The sequence below is a fragment of the Pelophylax lessonae genome (genome assembly GCF_965119305.1).
Source record: "Pelophylax lessonae genome assembly, chromosome: 3".
Lineage (NCBI taxonomy): Eukaryota > Metazoa > Chordata > Amphibia > Anura > Ranidae > Pelophylax > Pelophylax lessonae.
The window spans coordinates 553,235,761-553,263,615 of NC_138770.1; the positions used below are offsets into that span (position 1 = coordinate 553,235,761).

The 27,855-nt window shown below is 44.0% G+C and overlaps 2 protein-coding genes across 2 annotated transcripts in view; both read left to right on the top strand.

Moving 5' to 3' along the window:
• Positions 1 to 27,855, top strand: part of HNRNPU (heterogeneous nuclear ribonucleoprotein U) — a 458,517-nt gene that overhangs the window by 261,005 nt on the left and 169,657 nt on the right. The gene's annotated exons all lie outside the window — the stretch shown is intronic.
• The window catches only part of SPAST (spastin), a 118,090-nt gene that overhangs the window by 3,535 nt on the left and 86,700 nt on the right, over positions 1 to 27,855 (top strand). The window contains exons 2-3 of the mRNA XM_082248942.1: positions 4,225 to 4,308; positions 20,298 to 20,381. Coding sequence (XP_082105068.1) covers positions 4,225 to 4,308; positions 20,298 to 20,381 — 168 coding nt within the window. The remainder of the gene's footprint in view (positions 1 to 4,224; positions 4,309 to 20,297; positions 20,382 to 27,855) is intronic.

A 27,855-nucleotide genomic window follows, 5' to 3' on the forward strand; every position in this document is an offset into this window, starting at 1 on the left:
AACTAGCCCGGTTTGTCTCTCAGAGCGGGTTGTCCAGCACCGATATAGCCCTTTGGAGAAATGGTCTAAGATGTTTTCATGTAGCTTATTTTGTGTGCTTGAAAATATACCAAAATACTTTTGGGGACTTTTTAACACTGTGTTGATTTAGACAGGTGGACATTGCAGTATGTGGTTTGACAAATATGTAGAAGCACAACTGTCATTTTTGCAGAGTAGGCCTTCAGATGGCCATTTGCTCTTCTGGTGCGAAGTTTGCTTATCAGCACCACCCAGGCATATAGTTTGTGCTGATTCAAATGACTAGTGGATGATAACGGAGGTCTGTCAAGCAGATTTATGTGGTCTATGAAGATGGACCAGTTTTAACAACTCCCCATATTTAACAAGTTAGTCAACATTGTTCTAATAATAGAAATTCTATATTTTTACAGCTTTCGTATCTCTATTTTGATATGCAGTTAAAAAAAAAAAAAAAAATAGCCATTTGTTGTAAGTTACTGAATACTCTGGAGCAGGGTTTGTTGCACAGCTCACATTTGTGCTTGGGGTGGGGGTATTTGTGATAGAATTGGGAGGGAAGATTTGTGCTAGCAGGAGAGATTGGGGGGAGAGAGAGGATTTTCAAACTACAAACCATTGATTTCTGCCTCTCCTATATTTTAGTGCTTGCTCACACCAGGGGCAGTGTGGTGACGTGCAAAATCGCACATTTTGCCACACTGCACAAAAATACGCTGCCTTTTGTAGACCCACACACAGGTGGCATTCCTTCTAAACGGCACTCCCAATCATCTAGCTAATTTTGCGCTTGCAATTGCATCCGCTAAAACATAGTATCATGTGCTTTGGTGCAGCAAAAATCACACTAACACCGTTTTTGCATTTTTCACATGCATAACACAGCCCATTATATGTTATTTTTTATATATATAATATTATACAGGCATACCCCATTTTACATACACTCGTGAGTATGGACACAGCTTGGCATGGCACTACTCCCAGTTTTTAACATTGACGTCTATTGGAAATCTTGGTCAGCTTGGCATGGCACTACTCCCAGTTTCTAACATTGGCGTCTATTGGAAATCTTGGTCAGCTTGGCATGGCACTACTCCCAGTTTCTAACATTGACGTCTATTGGAAATCTTGGTCAGCTTGGCATGGCACTACTCCCAGTTTCTAACATTGGCGTCTATGGGAAACCGTGGTCAGTTTGGTAAGGCACTGCTCCCTGTCTTAACATTGGCGTCCATGGGAAATACAGGGACACCAAACTTAGGGAGCACCGAGAGGGGAACCAGGACTACAACATATTCTATGTTGTGGCCGGCCAGCTTGCCTAGGTAATCTACCATGTCATAGTCCTCGGTCTCCTTAACATGCTCCCCAAGTTGGTGTCCTTGTCACTTATGGTTTGGGAGCAGTGCCCTGTCAAGCTGACCAAGATTTCCCATAGAGCTAGTGTATTTTAATGCATTGAGAAGTGAAAAAAGGTATTGCTTCACTTTAAGTACATTTTCATTTTACATACATGCTCTGGTCCCATTGTGTACTTAAAAGTTGGGTATGCCTGTATTCTATGTGTGCGCGTTCAGATGCACCTTTTGTTGGGGTCAAGCCCTCAGACTGGTGTTCCCTAAGATTGTGCACAATTCTTAAAACGGTAGTATACTGCGCTATTTGACTTTTACCTACAGGTTAGGCTTACCTGTAGGTACATTTAATATCTCCTAAACCTGCACGATTTACGAGATATTCAACCTGCATGCAGCCGCTGACGTCAGCGGGGCATGCGCTGTGAAGGTCCGGCGGACCTTCAGAGCTCCTTCTGGAAAGTGAAACGTCATCGTGGCTCCGGCCACTCACAGCGCCGGACCTGCCAAACCAGGAAGAGACACCAAGGGAATATGACAGCGCCCTCAGCGTTGTCCAGACGACCGTGTCGGGGCTTCGTTCTAAGGTAAGTATTTCATAATGAGTTAGTATTTGATGCATACTAGCTCATTATGCCTTTTATCCTGCAGGGTTTGTTTTTTTTTTTTTTTTTTCATGAGGATACAACCGCTTGACTGAAAAACTGCTCTGGAATAATACTGTATCTTGGAATTGTATTTACTTTATCATTACAAAGTTACAGTTGGTAATTTCTGCCACAGCGATGGGAGGTGATAATAGCTGGTTAGGTTGGGGAGGAGTGTTCCACTTTTTCACTTTTTTCTCAAGCATGCTGGAGCTCAGAGCGATGAAAGTGGATCTGATTATTGGACCCCCTTCTACAGAGGAACCGGATCAGGGTGAAATTAGTCACCAGGAGGGTACCAAGAGTCAGGCAACCCTAAGGAAGTAATTCTGCTCATCTCACGTGAGGGAGAAGTGTTCTGTAGGTGAAATCCAGGAGCCAGCAACCAAAGATGACCACACTACGTCTGCAAAGATAGTGAGCAACATCCTGGATAGGAAGTGTGTTGCTGGCATCTAAGTGGGCTTTTATCCGTGAGGCCGCATATCCGGGTACTTGTCTCTGCTCTGGGAGTGTACCGCACAGCGCGCTTACAGCACAGAGACTGGGCTTTCACCGGGAGCCCCAGGTCTCGTACTTTGGATCAGGACTCCTGGGTTACGGTTCACCTGCCCACTGTGATGGCCAATCGGAGGCTATCATAGTGATTAGTCATCGTACCACTCACCCGTGTTTACATTTCTCTTCTGAATGGAGAGTGACATTGTATCTTTTTTTTTCTTGCTAGAGATAGAGATGTAAATAAACACAAGTGTGAAAATAAATAAAAAAAGGAAAAATGGCTAGATCAAGGTTTGATCTAGGTTAGTGTTAGGGTAAAATGTCAGGGTGGGTATATTTTAGGTAGGAATCAAAATAAAACCAATTTTTTTTTTTTTTTTTTTTTTTTTGTAATTTTGTGTCCGTTAGTACCAGTGTGTTTGTTTTAGGTAGAATAAAAAAAAACAAAAAACAAAATGCACACCATTGTTTATGGCCCCTTCTACAGGTACAAATAACAACTAGGATACACCTACCTGTACGTGGTATAGCTGCGATCATCAGGGGCAGGAGATTTTTTTTTGGGTTGTTCTTTGGTGATACATTATGGTAGGAAGAAATATACAGATACATTTTAAAGGAGTTGTAAAGGCAGAAGGTTTTTTTTTTTTTATTTTTTTTTTTTTTATTTTTTATCTTGATGCATTCGGTGCATTAAGATTAAAAAAACCTTCTGTGTGCAGCAGCCTCCCCAGCAACCCCCTAATACTTACCTGAACCCCATCTCTGTCCACGAGTCCCACGACCGTCTGGGACTCTCCCTACTGATTGGCACCCACAGCTGTCAATCAAAGTCAGTTAGCCAATCAGGAGAGAGAGGGAGCAGGGCAGAATGGCAGCTTTGTGTCTGCATGGGCACACGGAGCTGCCGCTTGGCTCTGGTGCCCCCATAGCAGGCCCCTTGGTGTGGGGGCACTCGACAGGAGGCAGGAGCTAGGACCAGCTAAGAGGAACCCGAGAAGAGGAGGATCCAGGCTGCCCTGTGCAAAACCATTTTACAGGGCAGGTACGTATAACTGGTTTGTTTTTTTATTTTTATTTTTTTTTAAAACAAGACTTTACAATCACTTTAAAAAAGTGTTTTTTTTGTTTACAATTTTAGGCAAGTTTTCCTTTGAGAAAAAAATTAAAAAGAAAAAAAGATCTGGAGATATCCGTTACCATTTACCGCCAAAGGAAAGCCCAATTTGTCCTGAAAAAAAATTTTGGAAAATCCACCAGGATACACAAAGTAGTTGCGATTTAATATGCACAGTTTTACTAACATGTGTCATAGTTTCAAAATTATGTTTAGGCATTAACATTTGTTTTTACCCTCAGTCGCTAAGCCCCCGTTCACCCTAAGGCGACCTGTGAGGCGACCTGGTCGCCTCACAGGTCGCCATAGGTCGCCTTCCATAGGGAAGCTGCGGACCCGTTCTAATAGGAGCGACACAAGTCACTCCGACTTAGAAAAAGGGTCCGGAGCTTCTTTGGGGTGACCCGGAGCGACCTGCATAGACTTCAATGTTATGAAGTCGGTGGCGACTGCTCCGAGGTCGCGGCGCGAAGTAGCGTCGCTTGTATGTGAACGGGGCCTAAGGGGTTAGTAATACTGTGCATTTCAGTTTTTTGACTGAATAATATTATTATCATTATGATTATTTTTTCTGTTTTAGATCAAAAGGATCAAGCTGTAGAATGGTACAAAAAAGGAATTCAGGAGCTGGAGAAGGGAATAGCAGTATCCGTCACGGGGCAAGGTAAAATAAATGCATGTTGTTCAAATATTTTAATGTTGAACTTTTTATTTTGTTTGGTTATGGTTTGTTTTGGTTATTCTTGTAGGAGTCATTACTTGAGTGCCGGGTCACACTTGTGCGATGCGGGAAGGCTGCGAATTTGCAGCCTGTTCCCGCATCGCAAACGCACATCTGGCAGTTAACACTGCCATATGCGATACGCAGGGGGTGTCAATTAAAAGTTAACGACACCCTCAGTTTGATCGCAGTGCGATCTGACAGTTCGCACAGGATTGGATCGCACAAGTGAAAAAAAGGGTCATGTGCGACTTTTGTGTGGGTGCAGTGCGAATTTAGCCATACAAAGTGTATGGTTGAATTCGCACTGCGCATCCGATCGCATGTAATGAAGGAGCAGTGCGCTCCGATATTACATGCGATCGCCGCACACGCTATAGTGTGAACCGGCACTGAAGGAAATGTAAAAACATTTTCACTATTTCTTAGGTATATGTACAGTGGGGAAAATAATTATTTGATCCCCTGCAGATTTTGTAAGTTTGCCCACTTAGGGCTCTTTCACACAGTCCGCCTCCGTCGGCGAACTCCATGCTGCTCAGCGGGGGGATTGATCCGCTGATCCCCGCTGAGCAGGCAGGTGACAGCTCCCTCTCCGCTCTGTGTGTGGAGAGGGAGGGGTCTGAGCCCCGCTGCTCTCTATGGGGGAATCGGATGATAGCGGACTGCCTGTCCAGGTGAGTTTAATGCTATAAGCATGTTGTTTTTCTTTACTGTCAGCGTTAATATTTTTAGCAAGGGTGAACTTAGCCTAAGTGTTTTTTTATTGTCAATTTCTGTCTGATAACGTCATAGGTTATTCTGCACTTAACAATTGTTATCCTTTATCTGACCTAATTACGCATGGTGTGGCTATTTTTATAATGCCTGTTGACCAATCATGTACAGTGGGTCACAAAAGTGAGTACACCCCTCACATTTTTTTAAATATTTTATTATATCTTATCTTTTCATGTGACAACATTGAAGAAATTACGCTTTGCTACAATGTAAAGTAGTGTACAGCTTGTATAACAGTTGAAATTTGCTGTCCCCTCAAAATAACTCCACACAGCCATTAATGTTTACACCGCTGGCAACAAAAGTGAGTAAACCCTTAAGTGAAAATGTCCATTTAGGGCCCAATCAGCCGTTTTCCCTCCCCAGTGTCATGTGACTCGTTAGTGTTACAAGGTCTCAGGTGTGAATGGGGAGCAGGTGTGTTATTGCTCTCACTCTCATACTGGTCACTGGAAAATCAACATGGCGCCTAATGGCAAAGAACTCTCTGAGGATCTGAAAAAAAAGGTCTATGTAAAGATGGCCTAGGCCGGTGTTTCCCAATTGGTGTTGCGTGGAACCCTGGGGTTCCACGAGAACAAAAGTGGGGTTCAGCGGCGGGTTGCCACATCCAAGATGGCCGCCACCCGCTGTTACCAAAAGGTCGGAAACAGCAGAGATCTCTGAATCCGGCCGTGACGTCACCCTAGTGCACACCCTGCCGCTAGAAAGTTTGTCCATGAGAGAGCCCACCCAGCAGTCAGCCAGCCAGCCCTGCCATGATCAGCCAGCCACTTAGAAAGTTCGTCCATGAGAGAGCCCGCCCAGCAGTCAGCCAGCCAGCTCTGCCATCGGCTTTTTTCTGTCACTCGTGGTAGAGGTGTGATGGAGAGTAGAGTTCATTGCTAAAGCTCCTTTATTGTCCGATTGAAAGGCTCTTGTCGGGGACATTGAAAGGCTCTGTCAAGGGGCTTTGAAAGGAAAGACTCTGTCAGGGGCAAAAAACTGTTACCTGTATTTTTTTAAAGTGTTCAAATTTTTTTGCTTTACGTCTAAGTTAAAAATCCTGCTTAAGTTCAGTTCTTTAAGGCAGGCCATAGACGATTCGAATTTCGTTCGAAAATCGTAAATGGCAGTGTTATCGAACGATTTTCGTATCGTTAGTGTGGTATGTAAAACGTTCGATTTTCGTACGACAGCAAAAATTCACATATCCAACATGTTGGGTTTTTTTGCGAAAATCGGCCGAATTTCGTATCATCAGTGGGGGAGTTGTATGATTTCGCCTAACAAAACACAGAACAGTAGGGAGTGTGTCCGGTAGAGATGTGGTTAAAAGGCACAAAAAATAGTGTTTTGTCGTACGATTTTCGGCTCACATTGATGGTACACTCGATGATGTGCACGAGTGCCGCTTTCGTTTATCGAACGATAAATCGTACGTAATTCGAATCGTCTATGGCCTGCCTTAGAGTGTTATCAAAATCCACATCCTTTTCAGTCAGGTTGTAAGATCTGTATTTTTCAAAGTGTTTTTTTTTTTTTTTTTTAATTTTTTTACAATAAACAACCATGAATTTGGAAAGCTGGTTAAAGCAGGGAACACTTCAGAGAAAAATTATTACTACTTCTACCTGTTCGGCACTTATAGAAACTGAGAAAGAGAAGATACAACAAAAAATCCAGAAAACATGCCTGAAATAGTTGTGTTCCTCAAATAGCAGAGACAAGTGACAAGTTCAAAAAAATAGAAAAGCACACAATGCTATCTCATCTTCTCAAACAAAGAAAAGAAAATATGATGATAGATACTTGTCATTTTGGATTCACAAGTACCAAAAATGAAGATTGTCCTAAAGCACAATGGGTACTTTTGCAAAAAAATATTGCCAAAAAGTTCATTAGCACCTGCTAAATTACGTTGTCGTTTTGAGCAAAACCACGCTGAGTACAAAGATAAGGACATTGACTTTTTAAAGTGAAAGCTAAAGGAGTATCAGAAGAGTAAACCTTATGAGCAAAAAATGTAAAAATGCTAATGAAAAAGCCACAGAGGCTTCTTACAGAGTGAATTACCGCATAGCACTTGTAGGAAAAGCACACACAATTGGGGAATCACTAATAAAACCATGTGCAAAAGAAATGGTGTCTTGTATTTTAAGTGAGAATTTGAGTAAAAAAATTGAAGCTGTGCCACTTTCCAACAACAGTTTTGCGCTGTATTCATGATCTTGCGGATGATATTCATACTGAACTAATTTCTCGACTGCATCAATGTGATGGGTACTCACTGCAATTAGATGGGTCCACAGATGTTGCAGGACTTTCAATTTTGTTGGTTTTTGTTAGATATAATTTTGACTAACAGATTGAAGAAGACTTGCTTCTGTGTGAAACTTTGAAAACTCATACCACTGGAGAGAACATATTTAACTGTACTCAGAAGTTCATGGACACACATATTATAATTTGGGTCAAATGTATAGACGTGTGCAGTGATAGTGCCAAAGCAATGGTTGGGAAAGTGGCAGGTGCTGTGACACGTATAAGAAATGTAGCAAAAAACAGCACCAGTTCTCACTGTGTTCTTCAGACATGCACTGGTAGCTAAAAATATTTCAATCTCACTTAAAACTGTGCTAGACGAATCCGTCCAGATTATTAATTTTATAAAAGGTCGACCATTACAGTCACCAATATTTAAAATTATATGGGTAGTCACCACTCTGCTCTGCTTTTGCATTCAGAAGTCTGTTGGCTATCGCGAGGTAAAGTCCTTGTTAGAATGTTAAGATTGCATATTTCCAGGATCATAAATTTGGATTTTCTGATCGATTAACAAACACACTGTGGTTTTCCAAAGTAGAATATCTTGCAGACATATTCACAAAATTAAATGATATATGTTTTAGGGATCGAGTGACTATTGGCCCCTGAGATTACCGATATTGCCGATATTTCGGGAAAGTTCTGTACCGAGTGATGCCTGCAGCTAGAGGCATCACCCCGGTACCGGCGTCCATAGCTGACGGTCGGCTGTCATTACAAGGAGCGGGAGTGGATGTTACACCCACCCCCCCCCCCTTTCGCAACCTTCCGCGGCTCGCCCGGGTCTCCCGTCCCGGCAACCATCCTGCACGGCTGCCGAAGACCGGATCAAAGCCGCATTCGGCTCTGATTGGGTCTCCATGTAAAAAACCTGGAAGTGATGTCATGGGTACTCGGCGGCAAATTAAAAAAAATGCGAACATTCAAAACAGCTAAACTTGGCGTTTTGAATGCTTTTAAGTAGGGATAGACTGATATGACTAAAATATCGGTATCGGCCCTGAAAAAACCATAACGTATCGGTATGGGCCGATATTTTGTACATTTAAAGTTTTGAAAAATAGACAATTTTTGACACAAATCTGGTACTGAACAAATTAATTTTTGTTTAATGCTTAATGGCTGGCTTGCTGGCACCCTGTGGTGGGTGGCTGGCTTGCTGGCACCCTGTGGTGGGTGGCTGGCTAGCTGGCACCCTGTGGTGGGTGGCTGGCTGGTTGACACCCTGTGGTGGGTGGATGGCTGGTTGACACCCTGTGGTGGGTGGATGGCTGGTTGACACCCTGTGGTGGGTGGATGGCTGGTTGACACCCTGTGGTGGGTGGATGGCTGGCACCCTGTGGTGGGTGGATGGCTGGCTGGCACCCTGTGGTGGGTGGATGGCTGGCTGGCACCCTGTGGTGGGTGGCTGACTGGTACAGTGCCTGTGGGTGGCTGGCTGTCTGGCACCCTGTCTGTGGGTGGCTGGCTGGTACAGGGGCTGTGGGTTGCTGGCTGGCTGGTACAGTGCCTGTGGCTGGCTCGCTGGTACAGTGTCTGTGGCTGGCTGGCTGGTACAGGGCCTGTGGATGTGGTTGGCTGGCTGGCACCGGGCTGCTGTGGGTGGGTGTATGGCGGTTCTACACTCCTGCGAGACTAGTCCCGACTCCAGACGAGGCTGTCCAAAGCAAGGGAGGTGGCCTAAGAAGGTAGAACGACGTCACAAAAATATCGGCCAGTTCCAGTGCCGATACTGATATATCAGGGAAAGTGCATATCGGCCACCGATATATCTGCCTTGCCGATAATCAGTCTATCCCTACTTTTAGTGCAGAGGAGGGGTTTGGGGTCTTTTAGACCCCCAGATCCCTCCACAACAGTACCTGTGAAAAATAAAAATGTTTTTAAATGTCTGAAAATATTGGCCGATACCGATATCCGATGACCAAAATATCGTTATCGGTATCGGCACTAAAAAAAAACGATATCGGTCAATCACTGGTATGTTTATCACTCCAATGAAAAAACACTAATATTTTTAATGCAAGAGATAAAATGTTTTCACTGTCACGTAAACTGCAGTTTTGGACCTCCTCTGTTTAGCAAAACAATTTGAACTCTTTGCCAACACTTAAGGATTTTCCTAAAGAATCAGAAATTGAACTTGAGGATGAAATTAATTCGCAATGAAATTTTAGATCATGTTCGCCATTTAATCCCATCTATTAATCAGTATTTTCCATTCTTGAATGAAAACAATAATGTCTGGGTTCGAAATCATTCATAAAAGACAAGCCAGCCAATTTTGTGAGGGGTGTACTCACTCTTGTGAGATACTTTGTGTTCTTTTTACACTGCATAAATACCTCTGTCACAGAAAAACTAGTAGAAGAGGTCCATGCACGTGTGTGGTAAACCTGTTTTCTGTTACCCATAAGAGAAGTGGTTTTGACTGAATTCCACAGCATAGATTTGCTGCTGGGACCATACCTAGACCCTGCTGGAAGTAGATTTGTGGGCCAGTCAGTAATGTCCCTTCAGACACTGCATACTACTATAGGGGTCCAGGTTAGCTGCCTTGATTGGATTGTGGTCCTAGGCCAGGGCTCGACAAACGCCAGGTGCCAGGTCGCATCGGCGACTACAATTAGTGGCCGAGCGCCTGGGTTACCCTGCAGCCGGTGTCTTGTTGCCAGATATCCCAAGTCTCCTGCGAGGTACTGGAGTCTCCTGCATGCGGGCTGTGGCTCCCTGACACTTGCAAGTGCCATGCCCGCATGTAGGAGACTCCCGCACCTCGCAGGAGACTTAGTATTTCTGGTGAAAGAATGGTGTCTGTCAGCTGTTATAGAACAAAGCCGATGCTTCCTGTATAGTTCCGGCTCTGTCCTGTCACAGACGGAGTGATATCAAATGCACTCCACCTGTGAGAGGAGAGATACAGGAAGCATCAACGCTGTATGCTTCCTCCAACGCTGCTTCGTGATCTCCTCCAGAAGTACCAGCCAGCAGTACCCACAAGGAGTACCCACAGCAGTACCAGCCAGCAGTAAGTCACGTGCTAGGGGTGCAACTAGCCCCCAGCACATAATTGTAAATAGCCCAGCATGTGCAGTGTTTCTGACTCCTACCACCATGACCACTTCAAATCATTGAAGTGGTCATGGTGGTTGGAGTGTTCCTTTTAATATCTATCAGAAGAAGTAAACAAAGTACACACGGGTCGAATGCTGGGCAACATCATCCGGTTCATTAAATACTGCCCGCCATTGGGCCGTGTGCATGGCAGCAGGTCTGACAGAAGCCGGCCATTCGGCATGCGCAAAAAAAAACAACTGCCTCTTAGATTTTAAACAAATTTGTCAAGCCCTGTCCTAGGGTGTGACTGGTTTTAACCACCTCAATACTGGGCACTTTCACCCCCTTTCCTTCCCTGACCAATTTTCAGCTATCAGTGCTCTTGCACTTTGATTGACAATTACTCAGTCATGCTACACTGTATACAAATGACATTTTTATAATTTTGTTCACACAAACAAAGCTTTCTTTTGGTGCTATTTATTCACCACTGGGTTTTTGATTTTTTTGCGATATAAGTAAAAAAAGAGCGAAAATTTTGAGGAAAAAAAAAAAAAAACCTTTCTCTTACGTCCTCCGACAGTCATCGCCTCTTCATATTTGTCACAATGGGGTTATTGACCTTTTCTCCGTAGGAGTAGCTAGGCAACAGAATATGTTAATATCAAAGCTTTTAGCATACCCCACCCCTAGGGGGTGGTCTCCTCAGTCAATACCCCCCTGCTTCCTGCATTCCTACCTCAGTTTCATTTGTCTAGCTCAGGAAAATGGATCAGACAGGTCATTGAACAGGCCTATGCTTTGAAGGGGAAAGTTCCCCCCATGCCTGTGAAGGCGCACTCTACAAGATCTCTGAGTACGTCTTGGGCCTGTCATCATCGGGCTTCTGTGGCCCAGGTGTGTAAGGCGGCGACTTGGTCGTCCGTTCACACCTTCTCCAAATTCTACAAAGCGGATGTTCAGGCATCGGCAGATGCTTCCTTTGGCCGCAAGGTTCTTTGTGCGGCAGTGCCTTAGGGTTCCTTGTTTTTTCTTGGACCCTTGGCTGTTGGGATGTTTTTATCCCTAGGTTATTTGTTTTCCTGGGTTGTTGCTCCTGTTGAGCAAGTTTTTTTCATGTTGCCCAGTTGGTTTCCTTCCTTTGGTAAGGTTCCTTTCTCTGATGTGGGTATTGCGTTGCTTTAGGCGCGGCTGCTGTTTTCCCACCCCTCATGTCTACACTGCTTTGGGACGTCCCCATTGTGACGAATATGAAGAGGCGGCGACTGTCGGAGGACGTAAGAGAAAACTGAATTTTTGTAAAATCTTACCTGTAAAATTCCTTTCTCTGAGTCCTCCGACAGTCGCCGCCCCCGCCCCTCTTTTGGGGTTTGGTTATATACTCTACTGCTATTCTACTGAAACTGAGGTAGGAATGCAGGAAGCAGGAGGGTATTGACTGAGGGGACCACCCCCTAGGGGTGGGGTATGATAAAAGCTTTGATATTAACATATTCTGTTGCCTAGCTACTCCTATGGAGCAAAGGTCAATAACCCCATTGTGACGAATATGAAGAGGCGGCGACTGTCGGAGGACTCAGAGAAAGGAATTTCACAGGTAAGATTTTACAAAAATTCAGTTTTTCTACTTTTGGTTTCAAAAGAAATCCAGTAAAATCAAATTTGGTCATAAAATTAAGGCCAGAATGTATTTTGCTACATGTCTTTAGTAAAAAAAAAAAAAAAAAAAAAAGAAAAATCCTGATAAGTGTATGATAGGTTTGTGTGAAAGTTATAGAGTCTACAAGCTAGTCTACATATCACTGAAAATTAAGCAATCCTGACTACCTATCTCATTTTCTCATTATATATTTTGAGGGATCTTTGGAAGGCTCTGTGTAAAGTTTGTATGGTAAAAGGGGGGGGGGGGGGGGAGGGAGCGTTCAGATTCTAATAAGGCCACTCACCCAAAGGCCAGGGCTGTGGGGAAAAGGCCCTTTTCCTCATAACAGGTTATGCTTCCCATGTTGGGGCTATGTAGCCTGGTATAGTTCAGAAAGGAGGACCACATGCTCCTCCCCTCTGCTTTACTGGTCATCCTTTTTTTTTTTTTTTTTGCATGGGACACCCTCTTATAATCCATTTTCCAGGACCGCATATGAAAGACGGCTCTAGACACCTGCAACGGGAAACCCATTACCAACCATTACAAAGAAATACTCATCCTTGTGCCTCAGTTATTTGTGTTTCCTTGCTCTTAGGCTGTTGTGCTAGTTGCACGGGTCTTTTAGTATAAGCATCCATGTGATTCCAATTACAGTGGACATGGAGATATTTTTTTTTTTTTTTAGTATTCTAGTTGTAGGACCTTCCCTCTCCATCAGCTTCTTAGTGCTTCTCAAGGTTCCTTCTTTGCCAGAGGAGAAGCAACTGTCCCCCTTGCTCACATTTGGTCAGGCTCCAAACCCTCCCCTGCGTTGCCTTATGTGGAATGCAGCCTGCTTTGCAGGGGGTCTCCCTCTCCCAGCAATATGACTGGTGTGTGGGTATATCCTGGTGCTGGCATCCAGACAATAAGGTGGGATTGCAAGTGGGTGGGAATGGAGCAGTAGGCGGATCTGGATCTACCCAGGAGCATTACAGCAGATTTAATCCGGTCAGCAACGTTACAGCATTCATTTTGATTCCACCATAACTGCCACAAATCTGGCAGATGGCTCCAAGGTAGGTTGGTTGGAGTATTATTTTTTTTCTTTCTTTCTTTCTTTCTTTCTTTCTTTCTTTCTTTCTTTCTTTCTTTCTTTCTTTCTTTCTTTCTTTCTTTCTTTCTTTCTTTCTTTCTTTCTTTCTTTCTTTCTTTCTTTCTTTCTTTCTTTCTTTCTTTCTTTCTTTCTCAGCTCTTCTTCCTACTATACCCCTAGTGTTGGGAAGTACAGTGGGCATCTGTAATGGTCATGTGCAATAGTGGAAAGTAATACTGCTTGATGACTTTCAGCTCCTGCCGATTGTGTAAATGTTTGAGTGCTTGTATAAATGCCTGAACAGCCAAAGTTTGGTCAGAACTTGTGATCAGACTGAACCTTGAGCGCATCCCTACCCAGGACCCTTGTACCTACATAACTGTGTTGCATTAGAAGATGTAGAAAACGGAAAATTGATATCAAATACTCACCGTAATTTTCCTTTCCTGATGGACTCCATGGCAGCATACGTTTGGGTAGGCCCCGCCTCCTCTCCTACCTCATAGGACCCCACTCCCATAAATCTTTGCTCCCTTTCAGCATCAGTGTTCTGTAACTAGCCTACTTAGGAATTGGGAGGGGACTCCTGCTGCCATGGAGTCCATCAGGAAAGGAAAATTACGGTAAGTATTTGATATCAATTTTCCGTTTTCCTGACAGACTCCATGGCAGCATACGCTTGGGAAATAACTCGCTATACACTCCCGGGTGGGAAGATGCTGAACAAAGAAACTTTAATTGGCACTGTCAACTGACAAGACTTGAACGCCAAAACTAACGGAAGATAAAGCAGCAGGTTCAAAACAATAATGGGAAAGAAAAGTATTAACAGATGACCAAGATGCTGCCTTGCAGATCACGTCAGGTGCGACGTGTTTGGAAGCTGCCCAAGACGTAGCGACTTTTCTTGTAGAGTGAGCTGTAATCGCCTCTGGAGGAGCCAAGCCCTTTGCTCTATACGCCCATTGGATAGCCTGAACGATCCACGCAGCCACTGCTCTGGAAGATGCACGCATTCCTTTCTTTTTGCCATGTAGCAGAACGAAAAGGAAATCCGATTGGCGGAAGGAGGATGTGGCCTCCAAATATTGACTTAGAGTGTTGCCCACGTCTAGAGGATGGACTGAAGAATTCTCATCAGTTCTGAAAGTGGGAAGAACTATCTCAGCATTTTCGTGGAAGACAGAGGTCACTTTTGGATTTGACCCCAGCATAGGGATAAGGACCACCCTGTCTTGAAAAAAGGTCAAAAAAGGTTCTTTGTGACCCAAATTGTGTATCTCGGAGACCCTCTTAGCGGAGGAAATGGCCACCAAAAATGCTGTCTTCAACGTAAGTTCCTTGATAGACATGGAAGCAACATCTTTTGAAGAAAAAAAGTCCAAAACTAATGGAAGATCCCATTTTGGAAATTTCGGCCTTCTCTGAGGCCTAAGCCTGACTGCTCCCTTAAAAAATTGCTGAATCAGATGATGACTTGCCCACTAAATTCCGGTGAAGGCTGAAATGGCGGATACATGCACCCGGAGAGAACTAACCGAGAGGGACAGATCCAGACCAGATTGCAAAAAACTTAAAATCTGCTGAACAGTAGGTGTACCTACTGGACCTGACCTCTGGGCCTGATGACTCATGAACCTGGCCCATATCCTTTCATATACCCTGTTGGTGCTAGGTCTTCTTGAACTCATGAGAGTCGGAATCACCTCCTCTGGACATCCGAGAGCTTCCAACCTCCCCCTCTCAACCAAGCCCTGAGGTGCAGCCGTGCAGGGCATGGGTGCAGAGTAGGACCCTGAGACAGAAGGTCCGACCTGAGAGGTAGAGGGATTGGATCCCTGAAGCTCAGAAGGGACCGCAGGGGAAACCATGGCCTGTTGGGCCAGAAGGGGATTATTGCCACGATCTCTACTTCCTCCATCTTCAGTCTCCGCAGGAATTGGAGTACTATTGGTACTGGTGGAAAAGCATAAGCAGACTGGAAGTTCCACCTGTCCGTGAGGGCATCCACTCTGAAAGCTCGAGGATCTCTGAATCTCGTGTAGTACTTCTGAAGCTTCTTGTTGCGTGGACTCTCAAACAGATCCACTTCCGGCGAAATCCCTAGGGACAGCACCCAGTTGAACACCTCCTGATGGAGGGACCACTCGTTGTTGTCTAGTTGGAAACGGGATAGGAAGTCTGCCAATTCTTCCTTCGAGAACGTGCGAGGCGAAGTTGAGAGCCCGAAGGGAAGACACGTAAATTGCATGTGAGCATGACCTACAGCAAAGCGGAGGAACTGATGGTACTCTTTTGCCACAGGAACGTGGAAGTACTCGTCTTTTAGGTCGATCGATGCCAACCAATCTCCTGGGAGAATCGAATGTTGTATGGTGACTAGGGACTCCATTTTGAACCTTTCTTGATGGCTAGACCTGTTGAGATATGTGAGGTCTATTACCGGATGCCAGGTGCCGTTCTTCTTCTGGACGAGAAACAGAGGTGAATAGACTCCCAAACCTCGTTCTTCCTCGGGAACCGGCACAACAGCTTGCTGAGCCAGTAAGGAGTCCACGTAGGCGAGAAGAATCTTCTTTTTTTCTGCCGAAGGAGGAAATGAGGTTGCGACAAACCTGGGTTTGGGAACGTTGTCGAACGCCCACGAATGTCCCTGAGACACGATGTTTAACACCCAGGGATCCTGGATCGAGGCCGCCCAGACCTCCCGAAATTGGAGCAACCTGGCCCCTACCGGGAAGGCCTGGACGGGCCCAACCTCAAAAGGATTTGGTGGCCTCTCGATCACCAGACGAAGAGCCTTTCTGGAAGGTGGATTGCCTTGGCTTCCAACCTCTTCCGTAGGACTTGCCTGGTCTGTAGCTGCGAGCTTCCCTGGCACGATTGGTAGTTTGTCTTCTCGGGAAAGAGTGCTTCTGAGCGCCTGGACGTTTATCCTGAGGGAGGAACCCAGACTTTCCACCCGTGGCCCGAGTTATGGCTGCATCCAATTTGTTCCCAAAGAGGGAAGAACCCTCAAAGGGAATTCGGCACCATGCCTGTTTGGAAGCAGCATCAGCCACCCAAGGCCTAAGCCAAAGGGCACGTTTAGCCGTAACCGAAGCCAGCATAACTCGAGCCAAAAGGCGAATGGTGTCTAGAGACGCCTCCCCCAGAAAACCCGCAGCCATCTTCAGCTCCCGGATTGGGGAGCTCTGGAGCACTTCTTCCGAAACTCCTCCAAGCGTGCCCTCGAGGGCATTAATCCAGACTTCCATGGCCTTTGAAATTGTAGCCAAAGCCAAAGCTGGCTTACAGGCCATGCCGGCTGAAAGATACGCTCGTTTAAGGTCAGCGTCGATCCTCCTGTCCAACGGATCCCTAAAAGAGGCTGTATCCTCCATTGGAAGGGTGACATGCTTGACCAAACGCATCACAGCTGCATCCACACTTGGGGAAGATTCCAGGTACTTCACCTTTTCTTGTTTGAATGGATACAACTTCGCCATTTTTGTGGTCAGAGAATTCTTCCTTTCCACTTTGCTCCACTCTTCCGTAATTATGTCTCCCAACTCCCCTAAAAATGGAAAGTCCAAGCGCTCTTTGCATAGCTGCTTGAAATATTTTCGTTGTTTTGGGGAGGAGACCGCCGGATCTTCCCATTCAAGGGCTTCTCTCCCCGCCTTCACTAGAGGGGAGACGAGGCTAAACTCAAAACCTGAACCGGAGTCATCTGAATCAGATTCGGACTCTGACGGAAGGATAGAAGGATGGCTGGGTTGAGAGGATTCAAAAGGATCCTGAACCAAAAGATCTCTTTCCGGAGAGCGGGATGGTCCTGCAGAAGTACTTGGCTTTTGTAACTCAGCTAAAGAGTCTTTGAGGACTCTGCGCACCACTTCCTCGATATGATGGTCCGACTTCTCCCTTTCACCCGTGGCTTGGGCATAACAGGGTTTACACAGAGAAGAGCCATCAGTTACTATGGTACCACAACCCCAGCATTTCTTCCCATGCGGGTACTCTGTGAACGGCCATGATGTGTTGAACCAGAAGATTTGCCATCACGTCCCCTATTGTGGGGGGAACTGCGTCTGGACCTAGACGAGGAGTGCCGGTGATGCGACTTAGAATGTTTGTCTTCGCTGCGTGCGCTAGGCTGGTGTTCAGACCTGGAAGAGCTGGAGACAGACACATGCAGCGATATGTAAGGGAAAGACACACAAATCCTCCCCACCCCCCCCCCCTCCAATGCCCAGCACATACCTGGTATGAGCGGGCTGGCCACTAGGGGGTGGAGAAGCGTCCATATCGAAGAAACCGAGGGAGCGAAGAAACTCTTCACCACTATGCAAAAGGTAAATACATAGAGCTAAGCCTAAGCATCAAACAGAAACTGCCAATAAGCCTTTTAAAAATACGAATCTTACCTTTCAAAACGACAGTGAGTCTGGGGGAGGCTGTATGTGTGTGCCGACCTTCCCACCAGCTCTGACATACTGAGGGATTTAAATATGCCGCCTCGCGGCCGCCGATCGCTGCCGCGCATGTTTGAGTGACGTCGCGCATGCGCACCGAATCTAGTGCCCTGGCGGCTACTGCGCATGCGCAGAAGCGCCGCGCAACCCGGAAGCGGCGGCCGCGGCGGGACCGGGAGCCACCGGACAATGAAAAGAAGGTAATGCCGCAGACGCAAACACCAGCAGTAAGAAATATTGACATATGCCTAAACAATAGCTTTAAACTGGCACAATAACGATAAGGATAAACGAATGAAAAAAGGTCCCATAACAGGGCTTACCACCCTGCCCAAGCAGAGAAGGGTCCCAGAGGCACACCACCGGACTGTGTCTTCAGGCAAAGTTAGGCCACCCGCGGCAGCAGGCCTCTCTCGGCCAGACCACAGCGATCCTGCTGAGGGTCTCTTCCATTGCCCCCTCCATACCCTGCTAATAGCCAGGGCTTATCGGAGTCTCCACGACCCAATCTGATTCAAGGTATAGGACTTGAAAATAGTAGGAACATAACACCGTATGTATGAGGAGGACGAAAAAAGAACACTGATGCTGAAAGGGAGCAAAGATTTACGGGAGTGGGGTCCTATGAGGTAGGAGAGGAGGCGGGGCCTACCCAAACGTATGCTGCCATGGAGTCTGTCAGGAAACATTTTTTTTTAAGGAGGTTTTTTTTTTTTTTTTTACCTAGTGTAAAACGAATTTGACAAGGGGGAAGAAGTCCTGTAATTAATCTACTTAATCAAAGTGACAACACCTTTTGCTCCTGGAGTCACATAGGCCTATTTCCCTGTTGTAGTTGGATACCAGGATTGTAGCAGAGGATTCTCCTGCCCTCTATCTAGAATTCAAACCTGTGCAACTGTGAGCTGGGGGAGATCAGTTTGGTGCAAGTAGGCCCCCAGCTTGGCTATTGTATATGTGGGGGGGGGGGGGGGGTGGACATTTTACAATTCCTGAAAGAACTTTTGAAAGTTATCTGTCACTAGTTCTAGGTTAGTAATCTGACTATCTGGAGAGGCCAGTAAGAACATGAATGGTTTGAGTTGTAGTGTGATAGGCAGGCAAACAGCTTAACACAACAGTCATCAAGTTATATTTCTTAGTTTTGATATAATAAATCTGTTCTACTATCTTTGCCTGTAATCTTAAGTCTGTTGCACGGGCCAGTGGAGAGTAAAGCCTCGTACACACGCACCGATTGTTGGTTGACCGATCGGCCGTCTTTTGTCCAGTGTTGTTGTGTTGGTTGAAATGTGCTCTAGACTGCACACTAATTTTGTCGGCCAACAACAACCAACTGCAGAAGTGATGTCATGTTCTGGTTTACTTTTCGTGTGTTTTTTCTTCCCTGAGCATGCCCAGTCTTGCTCATCACATTTTTGTCTGCCCGAAATCTGTACTGACTGAAGAACAATCGGCCGTTCTGGTAACGGCCAACAAAAATTTTATAGCATGCACACCAGATTTTGTTCAGCCGGAAAGTCGCAGTCGGTTGTCGGAAGCATCATACTAACAAGCCAACAATCGGCAGATCGGACGTCGGTGCACACTAATTTTGTCGGCCAACAACAACCAACTGCAGAAGTGATGTCATGTTCTGGTTTACTTTTCGTGTGTTTTTTCTTCCCTGAGCATGCCCAGTCTTGCTCATCACATTTTTGTCTGCCCGAAATCTGTACTGACTGAAGAACAATCGGCCGTTCTGGTAACGGCCAACAAAAATTTTATAGCATGCACACCAGATTTTGTTCAGCCGGAAAGTCGCAGTCGGTTGTCGGAAGCATCATACTAACAAGCCAACAATCGGCAGATCGGACGTCGGTGCGTGTGTACGAGGCTTTAGCCACAAAAGCTGCTGCCAACTCCACTAATTTTAAATTCAGCCATATTCTCTTCCTCCATGGAGAACCTCTTGAAAGAGTTAATATGAATGAACAGTTTAGCTTGTACATTAATTTTTTTTTTTTTAAAGGTTTTTGCAAACTGGGGTGCTTAAGAGATTAATGTTATCTGGGATGAAAATGAGCTATTCTTGCAGTATAGCTGGTTTCTCAGGCAGTAAGCACAGCAACAACAACAATGGATTGCATCAAATCAGGAGACATGAATTTCTGTGACCGTTGAAGGGTCATCCAAGCAGGGGAATGATCTGACAGGAGGTTTAGAAGATCGCCCACGTCCTTGATTTTTAGGGAGTCAGGATGCACTGACAATCAAATCCATTCTAGACATGGAGTTTTAATTCGCTGAAAACAGGAATAGAATATTGGGGTACTTGTATCACTGTGCATCCACCAAAGATTTATTTTTGCAGTCTGGCAAACCTAGTGGACAAAGTGACTATGCAGAATCTTACTAAAATCACCCAAGCAAAAGATGGTCTAAATGCATTTTGCGCCATGGAAATCAGATCCTCCGGTAGTATTGTAAAGTTAAGTGGAAGGAAAATGAGTGTCCGTAACTGTATAGATTGGTTCTAAAGCCTGTCAAGTGTTCTATTTTACCTGAAGTGTGAACCCAACCCAGTAGTAACTTTAACCTAATGGTGTGATGTATGTTCTTCTACATGCAGGTGAACAATATGACAGGGCACGACGACTACAAACTAAAATGACAACAAACCTACTAATGGCAAAGGATCGGTTACAGTTATTGGGTAAGATTTTGGTTTTGTTCTGGCCATAAAGATTTTGTTTCATTTTAAGCTTTTGTCAAAGAAACTCCTGAACCCATAATCCAAAATGTTTTATTTTTTGTTGCGAAAGAGCCAAATATAACTTTACCCTTTTCTGTCTCTAAAGACAAGATTTAGTATGAAAGTTAAAGCCATCCTCAACCAGGCAACAGATGCCCTAGGAAACTATTCCTGAGAGAAATCTGTTTGTTGACTTTGGTGACCCCCCCTTTAAAAATCATAGTTGCCTAAATGTAATGCTGATCATTTGAAAAAAAAAGTTGAAGTTGGAGCACCTTGTCTGAATACCTGTTTGAGTTCAATAATTCAGAAAGGGTTGGAGGCAGAGGATCTGCAAACCTGTCGGGCAACTAGCATTTTCATTAAAGGACTGCAATGGCAGACTTCTGTTTCTTTCAGTCCAGTTTCCCCTTTTTTTTTTGTTCGTTCAAAGACCGTAAGAACTGTTCTATGTTTGTGTCTGCCCCATGATAATTTCCTCCTGCTTGTATATTGCCATGACAACTATTACATTCTGTAAAAGATTGGCCACTCAGAGCTCCTAGAGGTGGGTGTGTGGAGTTTATTTTTTTTTTTTTTTATACTTCTTCCCTTGTTAGGTTTTGTCAGAAAATACTTTGGAATTGTATAAGTGGTTAACACTTTAAATGTGAATGCAACAAGAATGTGCTGTTTACTATAAAATGTATGATGTTGAAAAAAATCCTGTTTTGCTTCAAAAATTTTGAGGCCTTCCAAAAGCTCAAATATCAAAGAATTGTATTTTTTACCCAAATCAGAATTTTAGAAAATGGCTGGATTTGCTGAACATTGTGCATGGCCTTTGCAAATTTTGTAAATGCATTGCTTATTCTAAGAACACACAGGAAATCTGTCTTGGAAGCTTTAAAATTAGCGTTAAAAATATATAGTTTGTCTAAAACCAGTTTCATCTTAACATTTTGGCTTATCAGATCTTATTCTTCTAAGCTGCTTTGTGATGTTTCTAAAATATGAAAAGTACATACTGGCTTTCTTCCACTCTAAACCTAAAGTGCTCTATAATCTGGAGGCCTTTGTGTGCTGGTAAGAAGCAGTCCCACTTTTATACTCCGCTTTCTTTGCGCTATGAAGCACGTTCATGCTTTGTACTATGCTGCTTGTGATAGGAGTTAGTTACTCCACAGAAGTATCTGATTCTAGAGCTCACATTTGGTTTAAAGTGGAAAGCTCTTTTAGGGGTGTCAACATGCTTTTGTTCACTTCTCTGGGAATTGAAAACTAGCTTGAAGCAAATCAGGAGGTCAACTGTAGGACAGATGTACCTGTCATTGACTTCTGAATGATCTCTGAATCGTGCAAAGACACATGCCATTGGCGGAACCCCAAAGCACTAAAAGGGCCCTCAGCAGCATGCCATAGGCTAATTTCACAAAGCTTTATTTAAGAGTATCCTGTTCCTACTGCTTGCTTTCTTAACAAGGACCTGAGCCCATAGTGTTCTTCATGGGCCTGTACTTCTTCTATAACTTTGGGCCTTTTTGTTACCCTAGTGCCTTTTCATGGCATTCCCATTGTGGAACACTTAAATGACCTTCCTATAAAGAGGGTACATTTTCTGGACCCTTGCATTCCAAACTCTTATGAAGGCCCGAACACCCACAAGTTTTAACCCAGTAGGGCATAGTAGTGTCTGTTGGTAGCTTTTAATCACTTATGGCTAAGTTGCCAAGGTGCCAATCTCAAGTTATGGCTTAAGAAATCCACACGCTATGGAGTGTTCTCCCCTCTTTCAGAGGAGACTCCTGTTGCAGACGCAGAGGTGTCCTCATATCTAGCTGAGGCTTCAGTCTGGTTTCCCAGAACATTTGGCTTCTGTCTCTTTGAGGAATCCCACTATGAGTCAGTCTCTTGACCTGGACTCTATTGGACATCACTTAGGTGTTTCAGGACCTGCATCTCTGGGGAGTTTTGGGAGTGCTCTCTGTGATGGGATGAGTGACCTCATCCTCATATCAGACAATGTTGTGCGTTCTGCTGTCGACCACATAGTCTCCCTCAGAGATGTCATTTCCATCTAGCTTTCTTCAACCAGTTGTCTCTTCTATTGAGAGAGTTTTACGCACCTTCCATCTCATTTACAATTTACAGAGTTTCCTCATTTATTGCAAGGGGATATCATCGCTGGAGGATCCTTTTGATCCTCTATATTGTCAGCACACAGCTTTCAATGAAATTCCGCTGCAGGTACTCCCTGCTGGGGTTTAAGCCCCGTACACACGCAGCGATTGTTGGCCGACCGATCGGCCGTCTTTTGTCCAGTGTTGTGTCGGTTGAAATGTGCTCTAGACTGCACACGAATTTTGTTGGCCAACAACAACCAACTGCAGAAGTGATGTCATGTTCTGGTCTACTTTTCGTGTGTTTTTTTTTTCTTCACTGAGCATGCCCAGTCTTGATCATCTGATTTTTGTCGGCCGAAATCTGTACTGACTGAGGAAAAATCGGCCGTTCTGCTGACAGCCAACAAAAATTTTATAGCCTGCACACCAGATTTTGTTCGGCCGAAAAGTCGCAGTCGGTTGTCGGAAGCATCATACTAACAAGCGGATAATCGGCCGATTGGGCGGCGGCCGAAAATTCACGGCCAACAATCGGTACGTGTGTACGGGGCTTTAGGGTACATCCTGTATGGTTGGACTACATGCATCGGCAAGGTTTTAAAGGAATTTCTGCAGATCCCATCCTCGGTCAATGCTTGGCTAAGGTTCCTGTCCCTTGCCCATCCTCCGTCAATGCTTGGCTAAGGTTCCTGTCCCTTGCTTCACTGCTTTGGATTATTCTCTAGACCAGGGTGCATCAGAGTTCCTCCATCCAGGGCCCAGAGACACCTTTTGGTGTTTTTAGTGGATGTGTTTTGCTCATTCTCTTGCTGGTGTCTCGGGCCGTAGTGTACCTTCATCCCTGCCTACCCTTGGGAATGGTGTACTTTGACGCACCTCCCTTAGGCTACATGCAAGTGGCTGCATTATTTACTCCTATATATACTGGGTCCTACAGCGTTAACAAAAAGGCTTGTTTTGGCAGAGGATTATGCATGTGTATGTCGTTAGGAAGTGTATGGGTAGAAACCTATTCTGTTGGCTAGAATATTATTTATTCTATCAACTAGAATGAATTTACTTGCATACATGTGCAGTTTGTGTGAATTATGCTAGTAATTTCCTCTCCAAATGCAGGTTTAGGGCATTTTTAATCCCCCTGATCACTGCTCTAAAATACAAATCTGAACCCCACAATGCACATGGACAAGTTGAAATAAATCTGTGTTCAGAGACATACAGAAAAAAATGTTCCCAAAAACCCCTGTGCATGAGGCCCCATTTAGTCAGGTTGATTTCAGGATTGGTATTTGTGGTGTTACCAGTCTCTTGGACTTTTGGCTATTTCTTAGGATAGTATTCATAGAGGTTTTTCCTCTTTGTTTATTAGCACATGTGAAATGGGTTGTCTGACCGGGCAACTTCGCTATTAGTCTAGTACCTCTCCTTCCTGATATTCAATGGTTGGGAGGGTGATTATGTGCAAACATAACAGTACATTTAAAAGGAAACAATATAAAGTGGCTTAAATAGTTAAACTGCAAAGAAACCTATATATAGTATAAGTCCATATGATGTGATAATAAAAGTCCAAAAATATTCAGAGATCCAATAGTGACTGTGCTTTTGGTGACTATACTTAAAAAAATATCATCAATAAAAGTTCTATGTGCAGCCACAAAATTTACCACCTGTGCCCTTACCTTGATATGCACTCCTGTTATGGACCGGCATGAGCACATACTCAGGTGGGTCAGTCAGGTTTAAGATTACTGTTGTGTATCCACCCAAATGCAATGGGTCCACATCTCAATGAGAAGCTCAGAGAGGGAGAGAAACCAGAAGGAACACCATAGAGTAACTCTGTATTTTTATTATTACATGCAAATTAAATCCGGTGTACCCTTACAAAAAAAGGTGCCCTGTCCTGGCACCTAAAATTGTCTGCTGATACATTAAAAAGATGGCTGCTGCTGCTCTGTGCTCCCCAGAGCCAGTGTGTGTTCCAACATGTGTCATAACCAGAAGTCCCTGCATCTACGCCTTTTCATTGTCAAGACCTCATCAGGAGAAGAGGGGTTTTCTAGAACGTGTTACACCATAAACACCCTAAAAGAACTTGGCCTTTAGGCTTGTGTAAAGCTTTGTGAATTGAACTAAATGTATGAAACCAATCTGCAGCCTAAAGCCTAATCACTAGCTAAACTGACCATAAGGACATTAGTAAAGCAACTGGGAACTATTGGAGATACTTTATTTGGCATACAGTGTATCCAGAAAGTACCGTATTCTTAGTGCTTCACTTTTTTCCACATTTTGTTATGTTACAGCCTTATTCCTCCAAATTCTACAAACAATACCCCATAATGACAAAGTAAAAAGTTTTGTTTGAAATCTTTGCAAATTTATTAAACATAAGAAAACTAAAAAAAATTACATGTACATAAGTATTCACAGCCCTTACCATGACCCTCAAAATTGAGCTCTGGTGCATCCTGTTTCCACTGATCATCCTTTGAGATGTGTCTAAAACTTGAGTGTAGTCCACCTGTGGTAAATTCAGTTGATTGGACATGATTTGGAAAGGCACACACCTGTCTATATAAGGTCCCAGATTTACCAGTGCATGTCAGAGCACAAACCGAGCCATAAAGACCAAGGAATTGTCTGTAGACCTCCGAGACAGGATTGTATCGAGGCACAGATCTGGGGAAGGGTACAGAAACATTTCTGCAGCATTGAAGGTCCCAATGAGCACAGTGACCTCCATCATCCGTAAACAGAAGAAATTTGGAACCACCGGAACTCTTCCTAGAGTGGGCAGCCTGGCCAAACTGAGCAATTGGGGGAGAAGGGCCTTAGTCAGAGAGGTGACCAAGCCGATGGTCACTCTGAGCTCCGGCATTTCTCTGAGAGAGAACCTTTTCAAAAGAGCTACCATCTCTGCAGCACTCCACTAATCAGGCCTGTATGGTAGAGTGAAAGGCAAATGACTGCCCACCTGGAGTTTGCCAAAAGGCACCTGAAGGGCTCTTCAGACCGTGAGAAACAAAATTCTATGGTTTGATTAAACATCAATTGAACTCTTTGGCCTGAATGGCAAGTGTCCTGTCTGGAGGAAACCAGGCACTGCTCATCACCTGACCATACCATCCCTACAGTTAAGCATGGTGGTGGCAACATCATGCTGTTGGAATGTTTTTCAGTGGCAGGAACTGGGTGACTAGTCAGGATCTAGGGAAAGATGAATGCAGCAATGTACAGAGACATCCTTGATGAAAACCTACTCCCGAACACTCTGGGCCTCAGACTGGAGCGAAGGTTTATCTTCCAACAGGACAACGACCCTAAGCAAACAGCCATGATAACAAAAAGGAGTGGCTACAGAACAACTCTGTGAATGTCCTTGAGTGGCACAGCCAGATCCCAGACTTGAACCCGATTGTACATCTTGGGAGAAATCTGAAAATGCCTGTGCACTGATGCTCCCCATCCAACCTGATGAAGCTTGAGTGGTCCTGAAAAGAAGAATGGGAAAAATTGCCCAAAAATAGGTATGTCCCGCTTGTAGCATCATACTTCAAAAAGTTTTGAGGCTGTAATTGGTGCCAAAGGTGCTTCAACAAAGTATTGAGCAAAGGCTGTGAATACATATGTACATAGGATTTTTTTTGTTTTTTTTTTTTTTTATTTTTGAAGAAAAATTTTGAAGAAAATAATGAATTTATTCCATTTTGAAATAAGGCTGTAACATAACAAAATGTGGATGCACTGTAAATTGCTATTGCTCATGTGTACAACACAGGCAGCACAATTTTGAGATGGATTGGCACCTTCTCTTTCAATCACTCTGACTGACTAGTTTCTTGCATTTGTTGTATGTTAAAAGGACAAGCACTGAATTAGGCGATGTGTGATGTTTTTCATATGTATATTTCCAATGACAGATTTCCATTCTTTTTGCTGCATGTAGACTTTGTAACACCTTATATCATAAAGCATGCTGCTAATACTTCAGAGATTAAATTCTTTGCCACTGGTGAAAGAACCTCTAAGACTGCTTATATATAGGTGCATATCTCAAAAAATTTTGAATAGGTAATTTTTATTTCAGTAATTTAATTCAAAAAATGAAACTGATATGTTTATATAGTTTCATTGCACACAGAGTGATATATTTTTAAGTTTTTTTTTTTTTTTTTTTTTTTTTTTTTTTTAATTAATTTATTTATTTTTTTTTTTTTTTTAATTAATTTATTTATTTTTTTAATTTCGATGATTATGGCTTACAGCTAGTAAAAACCCAAAATTCAGTATCTAAGAAAATTAAAATATTACCAATTAAACCAATAAAAAAAAAAAAAGGCTTTTTAATACATAAATATTTGGCTTACTGAAAAGTGTCCATGTGCAGTATAGTATGCACTATACCAGTACTTGGTCAGGGCTCTTTTTGCTTGAATTACTGCATCAATGTGGCATAGCATGGAGGCAATCAGCCTTTGGCACTGCTGAGGGGTTGTGGAAGCCCAGGTTACTTTGATAGTGGCCTTCAGCTCGTCTGCATTGGGTCTGGTGTTTCTCATCTTCTTAACAATGCCCCACAGATTCTCCATCCATGTGGTTTAGGTCAGGCAAGTTTGCTGGTTTAGGTCAGGCAAGTTTGCTGGCCAATCAAGCACAGAAATCACATGATCATAAAACCAGGTATTGGTACTTTTGGCAGTTTGGGCAGGTGCCAAGTCCTTCTGGAAAATTAAATCTGCATCTCCATAAAGCTGGTCAGTAGAGGGAAGCATGAAGTGCTCTAGAATTTCCTGGTAAATGTCTGCACTGACTTTGGACTTGATAACACACAGTGGACCAACGCCAGCAGAGCCATTCCCCAAATCAGAGTGCGGAAACTTCACACTGGACCCCATGCAACTTGGATTCTGTGCCTCTCCACTCTTTCCTTCAGACTCTGGAGTCTGTGATGATTTGGGGAGCCATGTCATCTGCTGGTCTTGTTAAAATGACTAATTTTAAAAAGGGGAAATAAATGATGGATGCATATGCTTTGTAATTCACAGGTCCCAAACCTTTCTTTTGAAACCCTTTTAAATTGAAAAAGTGGGGGTGTGCTACGCATGGTGTGGAAGATTAGCATACAGAAAACTATAGAGAACGATACTAAGTAAAATGTATGGCTTCTTTAAAGTGGAAGTAAAACCCATCAATTTAACAGTTTCAAAATACAGTTGCATTCCTGGCACGTGCCGGGAATGTAACTGTCACATTGGTTGTGCTCTCAACCAAATTGTCAAACCATCCAATAGCTGCACGTGATCAGTTATGACACCAGCATCATGGTG